Source organism: Podarcis liolepis, assembly GCF_965112155.1.
Source record: "Podarcis liolepis genome assembly, chromosome: 15".
In the NCBI taxonomy this organism is placed as follows: Eukaryota; Metazoa; Chordata; class Lepidosauria; order Squamata; family Lacertidae; genus Podarcis; species Podarcis liolepis.
In genome coordinates, this window is record NC_139566.1 from 19,623,936 (window position 1) to 19,643,380 (window position 19,445).

Here is a 19,445-nt window from a genome sequence, read left to right on the forward strand (position 1 = left end):
TTGTCTGGTCTACCACTGTTCTATGGTTCTTCGGCTTGTACCTATCTAAAGAGTTCTTCCTCACACTTTACAAGCACGCTAAAAGCAAGAACAAAAACACCAGGACCATCACCATCAACATTCTGTGCCATGAAAAGCCCTTGGGCAATTTCTACCATATGTAGCACCATTGTTTGATTCCAACATGGTGTAAATTGCTGCAGAGGCCATGTGGCCCTCCACTTTTAAAAAATTGGTTTAAGCAGAGCACACCATACCAGCACCTTTTAAAAAAAAAAGTTTAAAGTGTGGCACTTACTATAACAACTTCATGGTGAGTACTGGCACCCCCCCCAAAAAAAAAAAACGGCCCTGGGTTTAAAGGAAGATTATTGGAACCCTGAACCCATTTTCAGGGATGGGTGGATTATAGAGTATTTTAACTCTATATATTTATGTGGTGTTTTGTGACAATTCTGTTGGCTAAATAAAGGCAGCGCCTTCACAGTGGGGGGCATATAAAGTCCCAAAAAATCCGGATGTCAGAAAACCTACTCGAATCCGAAAAGCGCAAATTCATAATAACTACTCTAAACCCTAGAGAATCGCCGTGTCTTTCACCGGAAGTACCACTCTAGTATTTCGAAACTCAATGCTCCTCCCTTCCGCCTCCATGCGCTCTTTAATTCATCGTGCGCCCCCTTCCCGCCGCTTCCATCTTTGGCACTGGCAGCGAGGCGAGCGCAAGCGGAGTAAGATGAAGCCGGCCAGGAGGCCTCGGTTAGCCAGGAAGTAAGATGGGGGCTGGAGCGCGAGGGACGATTGCCGCTCGGTGACTGGCTCGGGCGGGTGGCCGAGAGGCCCCGCCCCTTGGCCCGAGGGCTTCGCCCGGACACCGTGAGGAGAAGCCGAGGAGGCAGAGCCGGAGTGTGGGGGAGCGCGAGGCAGCCTGCTAGGGGGCGCGCTGGAGTAGGGGCCGCTGCCTGGGGTCAGGAAGAGAGTGGCTCCTCGGGGGACGGGACGGCGGACGCCCAACCGCCGCCAGGAGGTGAGTGAGGGGCGCGGGGCGGGGCCTATGAAAGGAGGAGGGGCCTAGGCACCTTCTATGGGGGGCTCGTGGGGTGGGGGTGCAAGGTGCGTGATGAAAGCGGGAGCTGATGTTTAGGGACTCGAAGAGCACCCGAGATTCGTTTGTAGGGAGGGGAGCAGGTATGTGTGGTGTGTTCAGAGTTGGGGGAAGGGCCCACGATATTTTATTAATTTATTTATACCTCGCCTTTCCCCCCCCTGGTGGGACTAAAAACAGAAGCAGCTGGCCTCGAGAGGGTGTTGTATGTATGTGTATGTGTGGTCGGGGGTGGTGTCTATGTTATAAGGTTTAGGAGAGAGTTTATTACAATGGGGATGGACTCCTATTGGGGTGAAGAGGTCATGTGAAGGGGAAAGGGCCAAAGCACCCCATAGGGAGGAGGTGATGATGTTGTTGTGGGGAGTAGGCTTGTTCCTGTGAGGCAGATTACCGAGGGGGAAGGGGGGAGAGTGGAGAGGAAATAGGGTGAAGAGCGGTCAACAAATTATTATAGTAATAAATACTGAGTTTCCAGGGCAGGTTACAACTATTAAAACACAACATTAATATGAAAGCACAACATTAACATGCAACAAAAACATGAAACTTTTTTAATATAAAAAAACCAGTTCAAAATTACAAAAGCAGGGTTGGTCATAAAAATATACTGTACATCTCAAGTGTCGAAAAGTGGAAAACACAAATGGTACAAGGGGCTTGGAAGAAGAGGGGTGGGAATAGGGATGTGGTGTGCAGATTGGGCGCAGGAGAATGAGGATTTGGGGCATATTAAAAGAGTATTTGGGGGAGCAGGCAGGGGACCAAGGTGGGTTCATTGGGAACTCTGCACTAGTTTATGGAGGAGCTATGAAGCAGACTAGAATTTGTTGAGCACGTGGGTAGGAGCATGCTAAAGGTACTATTGGGGCTCATAGACTGGAGATCAAATTATGTAAGGCTTTGGGTGGGAGGAAGAGGATATGAGAAGGATGCTAGTGCAATCTTGTAGATTGTATAAGGATAGAAGTTGCTTCTGGAGCACAGGGTTTGCCAACCTTTTGGGGCCCATTTCAACCAGAGAAACTTGCAGGTACCTCCACGCCTGCAATCTCCTCTATTGGCTATAGTAAAATAGGTCTTTCAAGGCTGATTTCAAGGGTGGGGAGAGAAGGGAACCTCCAGGCACCAGAGAAGTCCTCTGGGGTGTCATGTATGTCTGTTGGTACTTCGTTGGCAGCCTCATAGGTGCTGATATCAGTTGTCCATCAATTTCCCCAGCTTATTTTTTCACACAACCATGTGTCTGCTGCATGGTGACAAACCTTGGCATTTGTCACCTGGGAGCCCTTTCTTTTTCTCCTAAATAAGTTTCTAGTTCATGGATATAAAGAGGTGAAAGCAGTGTCAAAGACTTGAGCATACCTGCCAAACTTACGACCTGCCGAGCGAAACACAGATCACCAGCCATTTATGGTGGCACCTTGGAGCCACAGTCATACTCCTGGTTCTGCTGCCAACCACCAAATGTGATGAGAGAGAGTAAACAACCATTCCAGGCAACCCACAATAGGTTGCAAGAGAGCTGCATTGGGCTTGGTGGGTCTCGAAATATGTAGAAATGAGTGCACGAGTTGAGCGGACAGATTAGATAATATTTATGCTAATTCCACATACAGCAGTGTGCTGGGGTTGTATTTCTGTAGCACTCTGCAGTGTTATGTGAATCTTGGTACTTTTGTCCTGCCTTGTGGAATTTTGCTTTGTGACTTGTACTGATATATAGTGGTACCTCAGGTTACCGTATTTTTCATCCTATAGGGCGCACCGGCCCATAGGACGCACCTCGTTTTTTTGGGGGGGAAATGAATTTTAAAAAATTATTTCCCCCCCCCCCGCCCTGGCTGCCGCCCCAAGCCTTGCGCTCACCTGCCCGAAGCACGGGGCACCCTCCGGAGGGCTCCCCGTGCTTCGGGCGACAGGCTGCTGCCCCAAGCCTCGCGCACCCGGCGGGACCTCCTGCCGGGTGCGCAAGGCTTGCAGACACTTGCCCAAAGCACGGGGAGCCCTCCGGAGGGCTCCCCGTGCTTCGGGCGACAGGCTGCCGCCCCAAGCCTCACGCACCGGGCGGGACCTCCTGCCGGGCGCGCAAGGCTTGCAGACACTCACCCAAAGCACGGGGAGCCCTCCAGAGGGCTCCCCGTGCTTCGGGCGACAGGCTGCCGCCCCAAGCCTCGCGCACCGGGCGGGACCTCCTGCTGGGTGCGCAAGGCTTGCGGACACTCGCGGGGGCTGCAGGCTGCTGCCCGCAAGCCTTATGAGCCCGTGGGAACTCCCACCGGGCTTGCAAGGCTTGCGGATAGCTTCCTGAAGCCTGGAGAGCGAGAGGGGTCGGTGCGCACTGATGCCTCTCGCTCTCCAGGCTTCAGCGAAAGCCTGCATTCGCCCCATAGGACGCACACACATTTCCCCTTCATTTTTGGAGGGGAAAAAGTGCGTCCTATGGGGCGAAAAATACGGTATATACGCTTCAGGTTACAGACTCCGCTAACCCAGAAATAGTGCTTCAGGTTAAGAACTTTGCTTCAGGATGAGAACAGAAATTGTGCTCCAGCGGCGCAGCGGCAGCAGGAGGCCCCATTAGCTAAAGTGGTGCTTCAGGTTAAGAACAGTTTCAGGTTAAGAACGGACCTCCAGAACAAATTAAATACTTAACCCGAGGTACCACTGTATTTAGCATGTGATCCAACAGTTTGAGAACCTACTCTAGAATTCACAATACCTAACTCTCTTCTTCTCAGTTTTTCTGTGTAATCATGTGACTCTGCAGTCTTGCATTCTTGCAGTCTTGTTCCATGGTAGGACTTGGTTCCCCCCACTGTGAACTGGGGGTGGTGGAGGGAGATGTTGAAGTAGGTGCATTGTAGAAAGGCTCCAGCTACTAACACCACAATATTTGTTTCTTGTTTTGGGGAAAGAAACTACGTAAATATTAAACTACTTGGCTACCCTAAGTTCCTTTAGCCTTTGCAGAGATGAGTTCAGAATTAAAATTAGCAGTGCCTGCTGCCTTCCCAGTTGTTTGACTTCTTACTGTCCCTCGAGAACTGTGTCAAGTGGGGTGGGCCCTTGCTCAGCTCCTGTTCTGGGCAAGTCCCAGAGCCTTGTCTCTTTTTTTCTCCGCTAGAGCACAAAAGCCCCAACTTCATTGGCCAAAGAATCACGTTTAGAGAGAGATGCAGCTTTTTATAAACTTGGGCTTGTTTATACTGCTGAAGTGAAACATATCCCTTAAAAAAAAACTACTGGATTTCTTAGCCCGCTTTTAATAGAAGAATTATATACAAAGCAGCATTCAAAAAGTTAAATACCAGAAACTAACAAAAAGGAACTGAAAATATCAACAAATAAAATGCAACACTATCTTAAAAATAATAAATGCAGACAGCTATATATAAGCCAGCAGGCTGTAGAGAATGGGGATGGTGAGAAATGTTTAAGATATGGTGATGGTTACGACCTCAGATAGCTTTAGAGAGTTAGCCAAGTTCATAAAGTTCAGCAGACGCTGATACTTAAGACTATTGAGCGCCACTCCAGCTATGGATGAGAATAACAGGAGGGACAACTGATCTCCACAGGAAGGGAATTCACAACTGAGGCACTGCTGCCACCACAAAGGTCTTACTTTGTGTCACCACCCCGCAGGCCATACCTGTTAGGGGGACCATGAGCAGGTCCTCCCTTGATAAGCTTGGAGCATCTTCTTGGTGGCAAGTACTGAGGAAAGTGTTCCTTTAAATACTCGAGTCTTGAGCTCTTCAGGGCTTTATGTACCAGTGGTGTATGATCTCTATATGATCTCTATCTTGCTGCCGTGCATAGCGACACGACAGCTACATTCTGCATGAGTTGCAGCTTCCCAACCATCTTCAAGAATAGCCCTGGGGTATGGAATCCCTAAAAGCATCCAGCTGGCCACTGCTGGATTAGAAAGACTCCCTTCTTAGAGTTTGGCTAAGAAATGGATTTCTACCATGTAGGAGCCACCACTAAGGAGGCTGCGTCTCAGCTGATTTGTAAACAAAGTACAAGGCTACATCAGTGAATCTTACAAGGTGGGAAGGAAGATGTGGGAGAAAAGGGTTTCTGAGTTTGTGGAGGATTCTGACCATTTCAGATGAAAAAGCCAATAAATTTTATTATCAGGGTCATTAGCCCTTATGGCAGCGGTTCTCAACTGTGGGTCCCCAGATGATGTTGGACTACAACTCCCATCATCCCTGAGCTCTGGCCTTGCTAGCTAGGGGTGATGAGAGTTGTAGTTCAACAACATCTGGGAACCCACAGGTTGAGAAAGGCTGCCTTATGGTCTTGTGTGCATCTTATGTCGTAACCTCTTTCTTGCTCTGCTTACACCTCCTAAGTGCTGCCCACAGAGGCCTGGTCTCACTTAAAATGTATTGACACAAGTTATTGGTCTACGGTATTTGCTAGCTGCTGGTCCACAATTTACATTTGCAATTTTGGAAGAGCAGGATAGTAAAAAAAAAAAAAAAAGCTAATAACCTGAAGACTTATTTGCAAGTTTGCCATATTTTGCGCTTCAAAGAATGTTTAGGCTAGCCTTCATGTGCAGCAGGTGGAAGAGAGTGTGTGTGTTGGGGGTGTATTTTAAAGCTGCCTGAAAATAGAAAATCAGCAGAGTAGGGAAAAGGCCTTGGTTGAACTAGAACCTATTCCCTGGTGGCTTAATTAATTACCTATTTTCAGGGAGCATTTTCCATCCCATTTGGTCGCAGCAGAGGGAGAGATAGGAAGCCAGGCTTCCATCAGCCCTTCTGTGGAGGGTTTAATTCCACTTGACACCTCTTCACTTTTTTCATTCCAGAATCATCGAACTGGAAGGGTTCAAAGGTCAACCCCTGCCAATGAAGGAAATCTTGGTAACTTTAAGAGCTTCTGCCAGAGCTGGGGAGGACCTTGAGCCTTGGCAAGCCGCTGCCTATCAGAATAGAACGTAATGGGCTAAATGGACATTGCTCTGGCTTGGCATAAGCCAGCTTCTTGCATTCATATGCACACAGCTTTAAATGACTGAATAGGACACATTTTCTTGGTTAGAGATGTGAAGGAGAGGAGCACGATGGTCAAAGAAAAATGTGACTTGAGGAAGCTCCATCCGCAGAAAGTCCAACTTTGCCCTGTGGATGGACTTTGGTTTGTGCAGCTGAGATGGAATGTAGAACTGAATATCAGAGTGGGGTTGCTTCTGCAGATTTCTGAGAATTTCAGCTGTCATTTAAAATCAGGTTTCTAGTCTTCAGGATTGTAGAGCAAAACCTACAATATTTTAGGTTTTGCAAAGGCATAAATGGTAGGGAGCATATCATCTACAGTGGGGTGAGACTCTTGCCGTGCTGGTGGCCATGTTATCCCTTCGCCATAGCTCTCTTCTTTGCCTTACCTCCATCCCCTGTTAACACATAGTGCTTATTGTGAAATATAATCTGTTCTCTTTACTTTACAGAAGGTTGGTGTCAGGAAGGGGAGAACTCTGACAGTTTGGCAATAGCTGGGAACTCAACATGCATGGGGAGAGGATCTCATCTTTGCCCACAAATCCTCGTGCACTACATGTTCAGTAAAAGGTACCATTTAGTAGCTACATTTTTTGCCTCTCCTTTGATGAGTCCTGTTGGGAAAAAGGGAGATACATAAATCCAATAAATAAACATCTCTTCATCCAGAATTTTGCGCTGCTTGAGAATGACTCAGTTCAGGCATCATGCAGCAGGCAAGCCATAGAGCCGAAATAAAGTCCAGCAGACCTGACATGTAACTGCCACAGAGCAGGGGAATGGTCTCCCAGCCTCACTTTTTGGAACAATCATCAATATAAGAAAGGGGTCACTACTATGTGGCATGCCTAATTCCCTATCCTAATAGCTTGTTGAAAAAGGACGTTGAGGTCAATTTTGTATTGAAAGCTGCCATTAACTTTTAGTGTATTTATGTTTAGTTTATGCTGATTCCTAGTCCTTGTGTTTGTTGGGATATTTCTGATGCCAAAAAGAAAAAATAAAATTCCTCAATTACACCATGGCATTTTGGAAGTGGAGCCCTAATAGCCCTGCAAATTAAGTAGCTGTGCCTGATTGATACAGCACACTCCATTTTCAGAATTTGAATATTTTGCTTGCAAAATTATCAGCAATTTTTTAAAAGTGATGAACTTTACATCAAATATATTGGCATAGTCCTCCCATCATCCAGACATCATATTCTAATTCCCCAAATCATGGCTTTCAGCACATGTCTAATCAGAGGTAAATCCCACTGAACTTTGTGGAACTTACTCCCAGTTAAGCAGAGGTACTATTGGAGCCTTAGAAGATCTGGGACGTGCTTCAGATGTGTCTGTATGCTTCTCCCCTTGTGCTCACAGATTCCTCCATTCCCAAGTTTCTTCTGTTAATAGTTTGTTGTATTGTGTGAAGTAGAGATAGCACTTGCCTCCAATCCCTGGTTGGAAACCCTTGTTTTAAAGGTCAGGGCACTGGACATTGTAGCAAACTGTGGCTAGAAAATACTTGGAAATGGAGGAAGGGAACTGGAGTCCTTGCCAGAAAGAGGGAATCAGAGACAGGAGCCTATGTTACATTCCCACATCTCCAAACTGGTTTGGGAGAATTGTCAAAACTGAGTCATCTGAAGGGCATCAGGTTTGCAAAGGCTGGTCCAGAGAATAAAATGAATTTGTCCAAGCTACACAGGTAAAACCTGAACATGGACCCGCCCAGTTTCCTTTCAATCCACTTCTGGGAAAGCTGTCAGGAAAGAGACCTTGGCTTTCTTCCCAGCAAATGGGCAGATTTTCTAGAAGAGCCAGTTTAAGGTTGTGTTGTGAACTCAGAAGCAGTATGGACACCGTTGCTCCTGAGACTTTCATTGCTGCTCTAAAGGAGTAAGAAATGGAGTGAAACATTCTGAGAAAATACTGACTACTAGTTTATATAGTTTAGCCCTGTCTTCTCAAAAGGCAAATGTGTGAGGTTTTTTGTGACTTGAGAAGCAAAAAAAAAAAAAAAAAAGCAAGAGCAAAACAATTAAAGCAATAACCTTTAAGAATGCTGTAGCATTTGGAATCTGCTTGAGACTGTACTGAAAAGAAATACTGCAAGTTGTATCTATTATGTGAATTAGGCCAGTTTGCACAGAAATCTTGTTTTGCCTAATTCCTATTTTTTTCTGGTGAAAGGTGGTGGTTGGGCAAATAGCCGAGGTTCTCACCATTACTGCTGCTGCACCACCACTGAAAATCATAGAAATCAAAGTGAACACTATAAAATATTGCAGCACCTGGGAACTGCAAAGGATGGCAACTAGGTTATATGGTGCTCAGCTGATTAATCAGTTTGTTTTATTTAAAATGTGCCCTCAACTGGGTGGCAGATGTTTTCAGTATCTTTCACACAATTTAAAGGTGATGCATGCCATCTTAGAGGCATTCCTACTTCTCTTATAGGAGGAAATGCCCATCTGCCTGCTTGGGCCTGTGAATACATAATCTGAAACTGGAAGAGAGTGCCTTTGTCACAACTGCTATCATCTGCAAATTTATGGAGACTTTCTTTTAATTGGGTGGCAATCCTAATCAAAACCTTTTGAGAGCTAATATTCTGTAGAATTGCTTTCCATGGACTTCTAGAATTGGCTCACAGCACAACTCCATGTGAGTTTGAGAGGTTGTGCTGACTGAGAATGATGGGAGTTATGATCCAAAATAGCCAAAATAACATTTGGAGGACATTGGTTTGACGAAAGCTGCTGTGAGGCCTGGCTGATGGTTGATTAAATACGGTGGGCAGGTTTGGGCAGCTGAGGCTTAATCCCAAAGGAGCAGTTTGTCTAGGAATAATCAGTGTGTCCTTTCTGCCTCATTACTAGGGGGCGTCAGCCATGGAGGACAAGCGCAACATCCAGATCATTGAGTGGGAGCACCTGGACAAGAAGAAATTCTATGTCTTTGGTGTCTGCATGACCATGATGATCCGGGTCAGTGTGTACCCCTTCACGCTTATCCGGACGCGGCTGCAGGTCCAGAAGGGAAAGAGCCTCTACAACGGGACCTTTGACGCTTTTGTCAAGATCCTGCGGGCAGAAGGGGCGGCTGGGCTCTACCGGGGCTTCTTGGTCAACACCTTCACCCTGATCTCAGGCCAGTGCTACGTGACGACGTACGAGCTCACTCGCAAGTACTTCTCTCAGTACACCAGCAGTAACGCAGTCAAGTCTCTGTTGGCCGGTGGCTCAGCCTCCCTCGTGGCCCAGAGCATCACAGTGCCCATCGATGTGATCTCCCAGCATTTGATGATGCAACGGAAAGGCGAGACCATGGGCCGGTTCAGAGTGCAGACCCACGAGGGGAAACGGTTCCCGGTCTTTGGACAGACGCGGGACATCATCGCACAGATCTTCAAGGCCGACGGGCTGAGGGGGTTCTACAGGGGCTATGTGGCCTCCCTACTCACTTACATTCCCAACAGCGCCGTCTGGTGGCCCTTCTACCATTTCTATGCAGGTGAGAAACCAAAGCAGCCTTTGGACCTCCCTTTTGTTTGTTTCTCTGGCAGGTGATCGGAACTCACCCTCTGCCTTTGCAAGCGCTATGCAGGCTGGGACCAGAGGAACTGCAGGACTCTGCTCCCAAACAAACCCCAGTCCAAATGTTAAGAAAGCCAATCTGGCCCCTGCTCCCAGCTGCCTCCTACCTTCTGAGATGGCGTTGGTGGTGATGACTGAAACCAGAACCTTTTAGGAACCTTTTAGGAACCTCCCCAGATGTGTTTGGCAAGCATCTCATTTCCTCTTTTACGACTGAAAGCATATATTGTCAACTCAAACCATCATTCATTTGTTATTACGGTGTTATTATCCGCTCTTCACCTTAAGTTTCCAGGGCAGGTTACAGCAATTAAAGCACAACATTAATATTAAAACACAATATTGCACAATGTTAAAAACAGTTTTAAGCAACTTAAAAATTACAAGAATAAGTTGCTAAGAAGACACATCCTGGGTCGCAAGCCCTATGTTAGTTGCTGAGCTCTCTTTTATTGGTGGGGGGTGTGGGGGGGTTGCATGAATTTAAACTGCTTTTACAAGTAAGACCTGCAACAAGATGTTGCAGTAAGAGGCATTGTCCCATACAAGGCTCCTTCCAGTTTCAAACAAGAGCCTCGTAGCGCTGTTGAGGCCTCTTGCAGATGAGTTTCAGGAAGTGGGAAAGGGTCACAGCCTCTGCTGTGTTGTATAACTCCAGAGGGATTAGGTGAAGGGCTGGCTGCCAGCCCCAAACCTGAGTATTTAATTGCTATATAGGCTTGTCTGAGGTGAAAGAGAAAATATGCCCTTTTAACCTTTTCTCTTAACTTTCCCTGCATACTGCAGGGAAGGGGAGTTATGCCCCCCAACCCTATTCCTCCCCTTCCCCAAAGGTACAAGCTGTTGCAGAGTTGAGTCAGCCAACTACCTCTCTCCCACTGCCCTCCATCATTCTCTTTTTCCTTTTTCTGTTGATACACTTAACATTTCTGTTTCTCAACCATAATTTAATTTATAGACAACCAGTCGTGTCTGATGTCTAGTTCCTTTACATGCACAGACACAATCTATTTCCCCCCTCCTCTGGGGTAGAAGTGAGAGCTGCCTATGGAAAATAATGGAGAAATCCAGGATTTTAGCATAGGTGGTGGTTGTCGTTGTTGTCGTTTAGTCATGTCCGACTCTTCGTGACCCCATGGACCAGAGCACGCCAGGCACTTCTGTCCTCCACTGCCTCCTGCAGTTTGGTCAGACTCAGGGCTGATTTCCTTAAGAATGGAGAGGTTTGATCTTCTTGCAGTCCATGGGACTCTCAAGAGTCTCCTCCAGCACCATGGAGTGATTAGGCAGCAGTATATCCCACTCCATCTCCAAAGGTAGCAGTGAAGGAAAGAGATCTTTTATTTGGCATTCTGTGTCTGGATCTGGAACTTCCAAATTCACAGTGGGGTGAGTTAGTATTACTTATCCCTATAGGCTCAATTGTTGTCAACACTGCAACATTCTAAATGTTTTTTTAAAAAATAATTTGAGCCACCTTGGGAACTGGTTGGTGTAAAGGCTGTATATTAGCCCCCTCCCCCCCATAATTGGTTTTGAGCTTTTGTTGGAAAAGCCTATCTGTTGAATGCATGTGCACATCTGAAATGTGAATGCCAAGGAAAGCTCAAGATTATTAGCTGGTTTTGCTACAAAAGGCTATTGCAGCTAAAACAAAGCCAAGTGGCCATGTTGTTCCTTCAGGAAAAAAACCCCTGTGGTATTAGTAAGAAGACTCCTTGATTAGCATAAGCCCCAGAATTGCAATGTATTCTGCAACCTTTCAGGCTTTATGGAACTCTTCTCCAAACCAAGTACTGGGTATAACCCCCTTTCCCTGAAACAACAAAGAAGTGGGTGGTAGAGAAAATACATTGCTGGGTATGATGGTAGCTCCTGTTTGCTAGTTGTGACAGTCTTGAGATGGAAAGGAAGAAGCATTTTGCAGATTTAATTAGGTTAGACTGTGCCTGGGGCCCACAAGTCCCATACGGCAGCAAGACATCCTGTGATAAATAAACAATGGCTGCTCTTTGTTGACTAAAGGGGGGGGGAGAACATGAAAGTTTGCATGTTACTCTGGGATTACCATTTTTAAAACTGGCCTTAATAATGATACTGTCTCACTATCCTGTGTGTGGATTAGGAAAAATCAAAAAACATTTGATACAAGTTCATATAAAACAGCCAGCCACTAAAGGGTTCTGTCTTTCCTTTTGATTTAAATGCTTTGCCTGTTGCAGTTGGAAAACATTTGGCAAAGCACCAGTAATCTAAAACAGAAAAATGTCACTTCGGACCATCCCTGAGTTTTCCATCCAGCCCAGCCTTTTTCCCCTAACAGCAACTACCAAACAGGTGCTTCCAGTTAGGACCAGAAGGCAGCAGTCCTCCCCTGTGCTCTGCCTTCACCACCAGCACAGTGAGGTAGATTGCCCCTGACTGTGGAAGCACAAATGGCACAACCTGTATGTTCGTATACATAACCTGGCTCTCACTCCTCTTTCCAGAACAGCTTTCCAGCCTGACACCCAAGGACTGTCCACACTTGCTCCTCCAAGCCATATCCGGGCCAATGGCCGCTGCAACAGCTTCCACTCTCACCAACCCCATGGATGTCATCCGGGCTCGCGTGCAGGTAAGAACATCCTACGGCCAAATAAAGCATCGTTTTAAATGATTACCTTGGCAGGGGCTCATGGTAGACTAGGCGTTCCTTGGTGGCCTCTCCTGTGCTTGAACTAGATGACCTTCAAATTACTTTCCAGCTTTGTGATCCTGTCCATGTATTCAGGTCTCGTACTTTACAGGTAAATTTCACCATTTTGAGTCCTGCTCAGAAATGGAAGGATGCTGAGGCACTGGTGAAGTTTGGTTCTGTTTGCTGGCCCCAGTCAGCAGCCTCTAGTGTCTGCGTTGTGGGCTAACTCTAGCTTCAAGTCAGAATCTTCAAGCACAGCAGACCCTCAAATAATGCAGTGTGGTAGTTCAACCTAGAGTTTTCCAGAGTATGGATCGCTCTTGGCAGCCTATTTCTATTGAGGTGGTGGTTGCGGGTGGTGCAGCAGCCTTGACTCATGAAAGACACTCTGTGGCTGCTTGAGTCTTTAGTGGCAAAGGTGGATTCAAGACTACCTCCAGAAGGTATGTTTGAATGTTTAGGGCAGCCTTTCCCAACCTGGCGCCCTCCAGATATTTTGGACTACAACTCCAAGTCAGCCAGGTTGGGCATTTATTTCTGCCAAGCTCAACTGATTCATACTGTACTTCCAAGGCATTCAGAGTGCATCAGTCATGTAGTGTGAGGTAGAAAAGCACCTGATCTGGGGAGAGCTGTGGAGAGTCATCTCTCATGTACCACTGCATTTCTGATTAATCCTGAGTGTCTCTGAAACGCAGCATCAGGGTCTGCTCCAGTCAGGCTGCCCTCCCACTGACGCCATAGGGCCATATTTACCTTTCATGTAAGTTGTTTTAGTATTTTAGAATTGTAAACGTTCTTGGGTGCCCACGCAGAAAGGCAGTATATAACACAACAAATAAGCAAACATGACGTTGGAGGTTGGCCCAGGCTCTTGTAGGTGACAGGGCAGTATCTTGGCAACTGCACATCTAGGCCAGCCACACTTTGTGGGCCCCAGGCCAGGCTGTTGAAAGCTTTGTAGCTGAGGATTCTGAAGTAGCCATGTGTTATCTTGGCTACTTGTGCGTGAAAGGCAGTCTTGCTTTAAAATATGTAAATAAAATAGAAATACAACGAAAACATTGAAAAGAGAATGAATTCGGCACAATTCCATTGTTTCTGTAACTTACCGTATTGGCCCAAATGTAGCACCCTGCTTGTGGTTAACGCTTAGCTGGAATGAAATATTCAACGCAGCAATAGAGAAATTAAAATAATAATTTATTTGTCAGACAAATAAATGATAGGCACCGTGGTATATGGTTACCAAAAGCTCTGCCCACTCCAGCCCTGATGGCCAGCACTTATATTTTCTCAGCCCAGCCCCCTTGCTCCTCCTTTGGCTGCCTCTGTCCAATCAGCCTGGTTGAAATTCCTATTGGCTGTTTGCTAGAACCAATCATAAAAGATACACCCATTTCCTATTACCTTTTATGGGAGACACAAGAGCTATAATTCCTTCTATCCATAAATGGCAGACAAGTAGCCATATATCTTACATTTGCCTCGACAAGGCACCTTAATTACCAGATCACCTTTTGCCCTATTGCCCCTGGCAACAGGGGCAAATGGCTAAAACAGATGGCTCATGGTTTTAAATTTTATCTTAAACAGAGATCTTAGGTTCACCTTCTCACACACCATCAATGAAATAAGAATCTAACATAAGAATCTAACATTTCTTACTTTCTAAATCCTTTGCATAATTACATTTAGCCAATAAATTTCATACATTAACATAGATAACTTTTTAGAAGAAAAGGCCTTTGCAAAGTAAAAAAAGAACTCAGTAAAACAGCTTCAAAAAAGCCTCTTCAGTTTACACCCCCTTTCCCCAGCCAGCTGCTGTTCCCATTAGCTCTTGCCCTTTAACCTTAGGAAAATATTGCTCGAGTCTGATGGGAGGCACATGGTATTATTTTCTGTTAAACAATAAATCTTACTATTTACCAACTCTTAATTTGTGTTTTTGCAGCTTGATTGTATTCTGTAATATGTATGGTCAGTATGACCTTTGCTCCCAGCCTGTAATTCCCTTTTACAACTTTGAGAAATGTGTCTCCTGCTACTGCTATAAATCAGGGGGGCCCTTGTGCAGGAAGATAAACAACTGCCAAAGCACCCAGCCAGCTGCTTTATGCCTGGCATGAAACATACAAACATTTGCAAATATATCTTTATGCTCATTTTAAAATACAGGCCTTGATCAGATGCCTCACAAATATAAGCCACACTCTCCCCCCCCCCCCAAATTCTGACTGTGAAAAGTTAAAGTGCGGCTTGTATTTGCAGCCTTACCAAAATTGGCTAAAACAGACATAGTGAACCCTGCCCTTAACTCTTTTAACTCCTGCTGGAGTCCTAGCGAGCGGGGGTGGCAGGTGCTGCCACTTCGCGCTTCCCACTGTTTGTCTCTGCTGTTGGGGGCGGGTTGCCCGCCCTGTGCCGGGAGCAGTGGGCAGTGGGGCTGCCACGCCACTGCCATGCAATCCCCCTCTGTCTGCCCTGCCGCTCGCCACTCCGGACATAGGGCGGGCAACCCTGGCTCCATTAATAGCGGCGGGGCAAGCAGAGGGGGGTCGCATGGCAGCGCTGCCATGGCAGCCCCCACCGGCACTCATCATCCCACACTGCCAGCCTAATGTAGTGTGAGGCGAGCTGCATCCCTCCCTCAGAATGTCTCTTCTTGCCCATCTGGCCACCACTGCTGTTTCTATTTCTTTCCAATTTTATACTGAATTTTAAAGGTGCAGCTTATTTGCAGGTGCGGCTTATATTCGAGCCAATATGGTATCTTGGGCTTTTCTTAGCATTGAATATGGTTGTTTTGATGGGTGGGGTGGGTCGTAGAAGCATAGAATTGTTGAGGTTGAGGGGATCCCAAGTGCTATCTAGTCCTACTCCCTGCAGTGCAAGAATCTCAGCTAAATGGTACATGACAGGTGGCCACTCAATCTCTGCTTAAAAACCACCAAGGAAGGAGAGTCCACTATCTCTCTTGGGAGCATATTCCACTGTCAAAGAGCTCGTAACATCAGAAAGCTCTTAACTGATGTTTAGTTGGAATCTCCTTTTTTGTAACTTGAATCCTTTTGTTCGATTCCTAGCTTCTGGAGCAGAAGGAAACAAGCTTGCTTGGTTTGTCCAGTTTTTTATCCTGTATTGTTTCCATGTGAACCTCTGACTTTGTGGCTGTTCTTTTCTCCCGCTCAGGTGGAAGGCAAGAGCTCCATTGTTCTCACTTTCAAGCAGCTGGTAGCAGAGGAAGGGCCCTGGGGCCTGATGAAAGGCCTCTCGGCCCGCATCATCTCCGCCACCCCTTCCACCATTGTCATCGTGGTGGGCTACGAGACTCTGAAGAAACTGAGCCTCCGCCCAGAGTTGGTGGACTCAAGGCACTGGTAGCGAAACTGGGGAAGGGGGAGTCGGACTTGGTTGTAATCTCTTGGACCATTGGCATGGTTGAAAAGCCACCAAAAAGTGAGCCCGGAGAGCTTTCTAACAAGTATTTGTTAGTGAAGGATTAAATGCAAAGGACAGTATATAAAAAGTCCCCTTCCCCAGTATTTGTCTACCCCTTTGGATTGATTGCAGCATTCTGTAAAAGAAAGCACCTACTGTAAAAATTCCTTGCTCATATGTGAAGGAACCCCGGCGCCTCTTCTTTTTTCCTTTTTGAATTAAAAGGAAACACGCCACAACTAAACGAATGAAGCAAAACAACACGGTCTTCTGAAAATGCGTTTTTATTCTTCGTTTTGCCAAATTCCTACCTTGGAAGACTTTGTGCAATTTGCCACCACCACCTGTGAGCTGCAGAAACTGCCACTTGCAGCGGCAACAGTACACACCTCCTGGAAAGAAGTTATTAGTAAAAAAAAAAAAAATCCCCTCAGACACCCCTCCAAAACGTCTACAGATTTAAGATTTGAAAGCGGGGAGATATACCAAAAGCAAGGAGTTCCTTTTGAGAGTCTGCAGCAGTAGAGGTGCACAGTTGTACTTTTGGTACATGCATGCATCTTCTGGGATTAAAGTCCTCTCCGGGGAGGAAGCACCCTTTATTCTGTGGCCTTTGCAAATGTGAGTGTTAAAAAAAGAAAGAAGATTCCTATCCTAAAATTGTTTCCCCTTTCCTTTTAAGCACAATGAAATCTGCTCCCCCCCCCTTTTAGAATTCTTCTGAAAGGCAGAACATAATTATCTTGCTGAAAAGAGTTGTATAATACTTCCTTTTTGATCTTTGTACAAGTATGTCCCAATCACTGAATGAGTGTTTCATGAAAGTGTAGTAACTGGGAAGGAGCTCTACACCTGCTTTTGCAGAGGGCAAGAGTGGAAGCTTCTCTTTTTGTCTGGGCAGGGCAGCCTGTTGAGACTTCAGCCCTTTGCAGGTCTGGCTCCACCTTGGTTGAAGTTGCTTTGCGTTCCTGTTTCCGATCTAAGAGCTTTCAGCTGTTGGGCTAGTAGGAGAAGCAGGGCAACCCCCTTTCCAGTGATGGGCGTCTTTCCATTTTGTCCTCCCATCTTGTTTCTGTCACTATTTTTTCTATTGTGACTGGTGCTGATTCTGCATGTTATTTTTTTTTACCTTGCTCCCCTGTGTCCACAGTGCTTTTGTAGCCATGTAAGTCTGTGAAAGGCTGCCGTTTGGGGAGTAGAGGTGGTAATACCATGTTGGAAGTAAATTCACTTGTTTTAAAATGGATTACGGGGTTGGGCATCTTTGGAAGCAATACAGGAGAGGTGATATTCTCTGCACTTTGGACCTTTTCTCTAAAGTAAGCAATGATATATATATATATATATATATATATATATATATATATATATATACACACATACATACATATACATACTTGGATCAGAGTTTACTCTAGTGCCATAATCAGGAACCAAGAAAGGGGCTATGGATGGACCTCGTACTCTGCAAATAAGTAAACCCTGTAAGTTTCTATAGGGTTATTTAAGTAAACCCTATAAACACTGTACTGTGGAATTTTTTTTGGCATGTTGTGGGCCCTGGAAGCAGAATATGTGGGCCAGTCTGTCTGTCCCTCCCCAACCCTCTTCTGATGCCTTTCCTGCTCCCCTGAACCTAAATGCACCCCAGGCGGAGGCAGGGAGGTGTGCTGTCCCAGACAAAGGATGGGGCAGGGGGTAGAACTAGACAAACAACCCACTTCCACTTAAGGGCAGGAAAGTAAGAGGGGTGAAATATCCCAAACTTGGCCAAAATCAGCTGTAATTAGACAAACTCTTGGACCTATCACCATAAGGTTTTGCACCCATATACTTGGTTTAGTTCTTAGTGAGGCGGTAAGACATGTGCCTGGGGTGTAGTAGTGCAGGTGGAGGCTCACATGACTTTTTTCCCATGTTGAAACCTCACAAAACTCTGTCCATAGAAAGCCAGTTTGCTAGTTGTGCTTCCTTCTTAATGGGTGGTCACTCCCTCCCCTTTTTTAATTTAGGACCAGTCCATGTGAGCCCCTCCTGAATCTGAAATGGTACAGCCCAGATAAGGTTTCCCACTCAGTCTCTTCGAACTAGGCCTCTGAGTTTAGCATGGGCTTCTGTTAGTTCCAGTGGTGACCTGTTGGAGGACTGAAGGATCCCCCCCCCCCCGGGGGGGGGTTAATAAAGCAAATAAAATTAGGCGACCTTGGAGTCCTCATACTGCACGGTTATTTCATAGTCGGCAAATGCACAGGGAGCAGAACCAGGCCCACATTTTGGCTGCCTAGGAGTAGTGTTGACTGTGCAGAATACCCCCAACATGCCAGGAATTGTGCTGAATTTGATTTTTGCCAAGTGGGAGGCATTTTTGACTCCCCTTCCCTTGGTAAGAGCAGCAGTCAAAACATATTTCTTTCTCTTAATTTGTACACTTTTCTGTATTTTTAAGTTTCACAATAAACCTCCATTGCGTTTTGCAATTGTCTTTGATGGGAGGTTGTTTACATGGTGATGTGTTAAGAGCACCTAGATGGTGTGGTGGATTAGCTTTTTCTGCGGAAGGGGTGGCTAACCCTTGATCCAGGGGCCTGATGTACTCCACCAGGTAAAATTTTCTTCCCCTTTGGTGGCAAAAGAATAAAATAAAGTAGGCACAATGTCCTGCGTGCTTGCATGCAAGTGTGTGTGCTATAGTGTGGGGTGCCACACCCACTACTTTTTGCAGCCTCTTGGAGGGTCTCAAAAAACATTAGCCTCTCCTGCCTCTAAGATAAAGTGGCAAAGGAAGATTTATTATAATCTCAGGGGAGTTGGATGGATTAATGCCCCACCCCTTCGAAAAGCTGCTGTGATGGTTTTGCAGTGGTATGTTACTTATGTCAATTCATCTGCTATACGACCAACCCTTATGAAAATGCTTGGAGCCTTATCAGTGGATTGTATATAGAGTAGCCAATCCCTCGTGCTGGTTAAATGATGAGCGGTTTTGTGGCATGTGTTTTTCCTGGTGAGGTCCTATGCATATCTCAAATACAAATAACCACTTTGGGCTGAAATCTCATTCCATTCTTTATCTTGACTTTGTTTTTTAAAGTGCAATGATACTCTGAATTATTATTTTTGTTTCCAGTCTTTAGTACACAGAGAATCTGTAGGGAGCTCCGTTGAACGGAACTGAGGAAGCTGTAGTGACTACCTTTAAAACAGATGCAAACATGATCTGAGCATGGGGTGCGTAGGGCCAACAGGAAATCTTCGGCAGCCACAAGAAGTGAGGATTTGCCTGTCCATGTCTTCTCTAAATGGGAAAAAAATCCAAACGATCTCCGATATCTGTGCCTGCTGTTTCAATATGGAGTTTGAATGTATTTGTGTACATTAAAACAGGTTTCAATTTTGCACTGTAATAAGTCTTTGAAGTGTAATTAAAGTTTTTATTATTTATTTGACCCTTTTCCTGGTGAATCTTCTTTTGCTTATGGTGTGGAAACAAATGACCTTTTACGCTCAATAGGGATGAAATGCTCCAAAATCAGGAGTGGGCAAATATTTGGCCCTCCAGATGTTGTTGAACTGACAACACTGATCAGCCTTGGCCAACATGGCCTATGG

General features: G+C 45.8%; 1 protein-coding gene across 8 annotated transcripts; it reads left to right on the plus strand.

Moving 5' to 3' along the window:
• Positions 1–651: 651 nt before the first annotated feature.
• SLC25A44 (solute carrier family 25 member 44) lies at positions 652–19,282 on the plus strand. Of its 8 annotated transcripts, none has more exons than XR_014519817.1 (6): positions 706–1,027; positions 6,576–6,696; positions 8,996–9,629; positions 12,207–12,329; positions 15,588–16,457; positions 18,964–19,282. XR_014519817.1 is itself a non-coding variant. In XM_083478367.1 (5 exons), exons 3-5 carry the CDS (start codon positions 9,008–9,010, stop codon positions 15,777–15,779), a joined length of 942 nt encoding a protein of 313 aa, XP_083334493.1. In that variant the 5' UTR covers positions 652–1,027; positions 6,576–6,696; positions 8,996–9,007; the 3' UTR covers positions 15,780–19,282. The 8 variants fall into 8 exon arrangements, 6 of the variants coding, with proteins under 6 accessions (XP_083334493.1, XP_083334496.1, XP_083334491.1 ...); XR_014519818.1 differs by having other exon boundaries at positions 721–1,027; positions 12,202–12,329; XM_083478367.1 differs by having other exon boundaries at positions 652–1,027; positions 12,202–12,329; positions 15,588–19,282.
• The last annotated feature ends 163 nt before the right edge of the window (positions 19,283–19,445 follow it).

Coding starts and splice junctions, on each gene's coding strand:
- SLC25A44 (XM_083478365.1), top strand. CDS start 9,008: ATGGAGGACAAGCGCAACATCCAGATCATTGAGTGGGAGCACCTGGAC. Junction 9,630..12,206: donor CTTCTACCATTTCTATGCAG/GTGAGAAACCAA, acceptor TTTCCAGAACAG/CTTTCCAGCCTGACACCCAA. Junction 12,330..15,587: donor TCATCCGGGCTCGCGTGCAG/GTAAGAACATCC, acceptor TCTCCCGCTCAG/GTGGAAGGCAAGAGCTCCAT.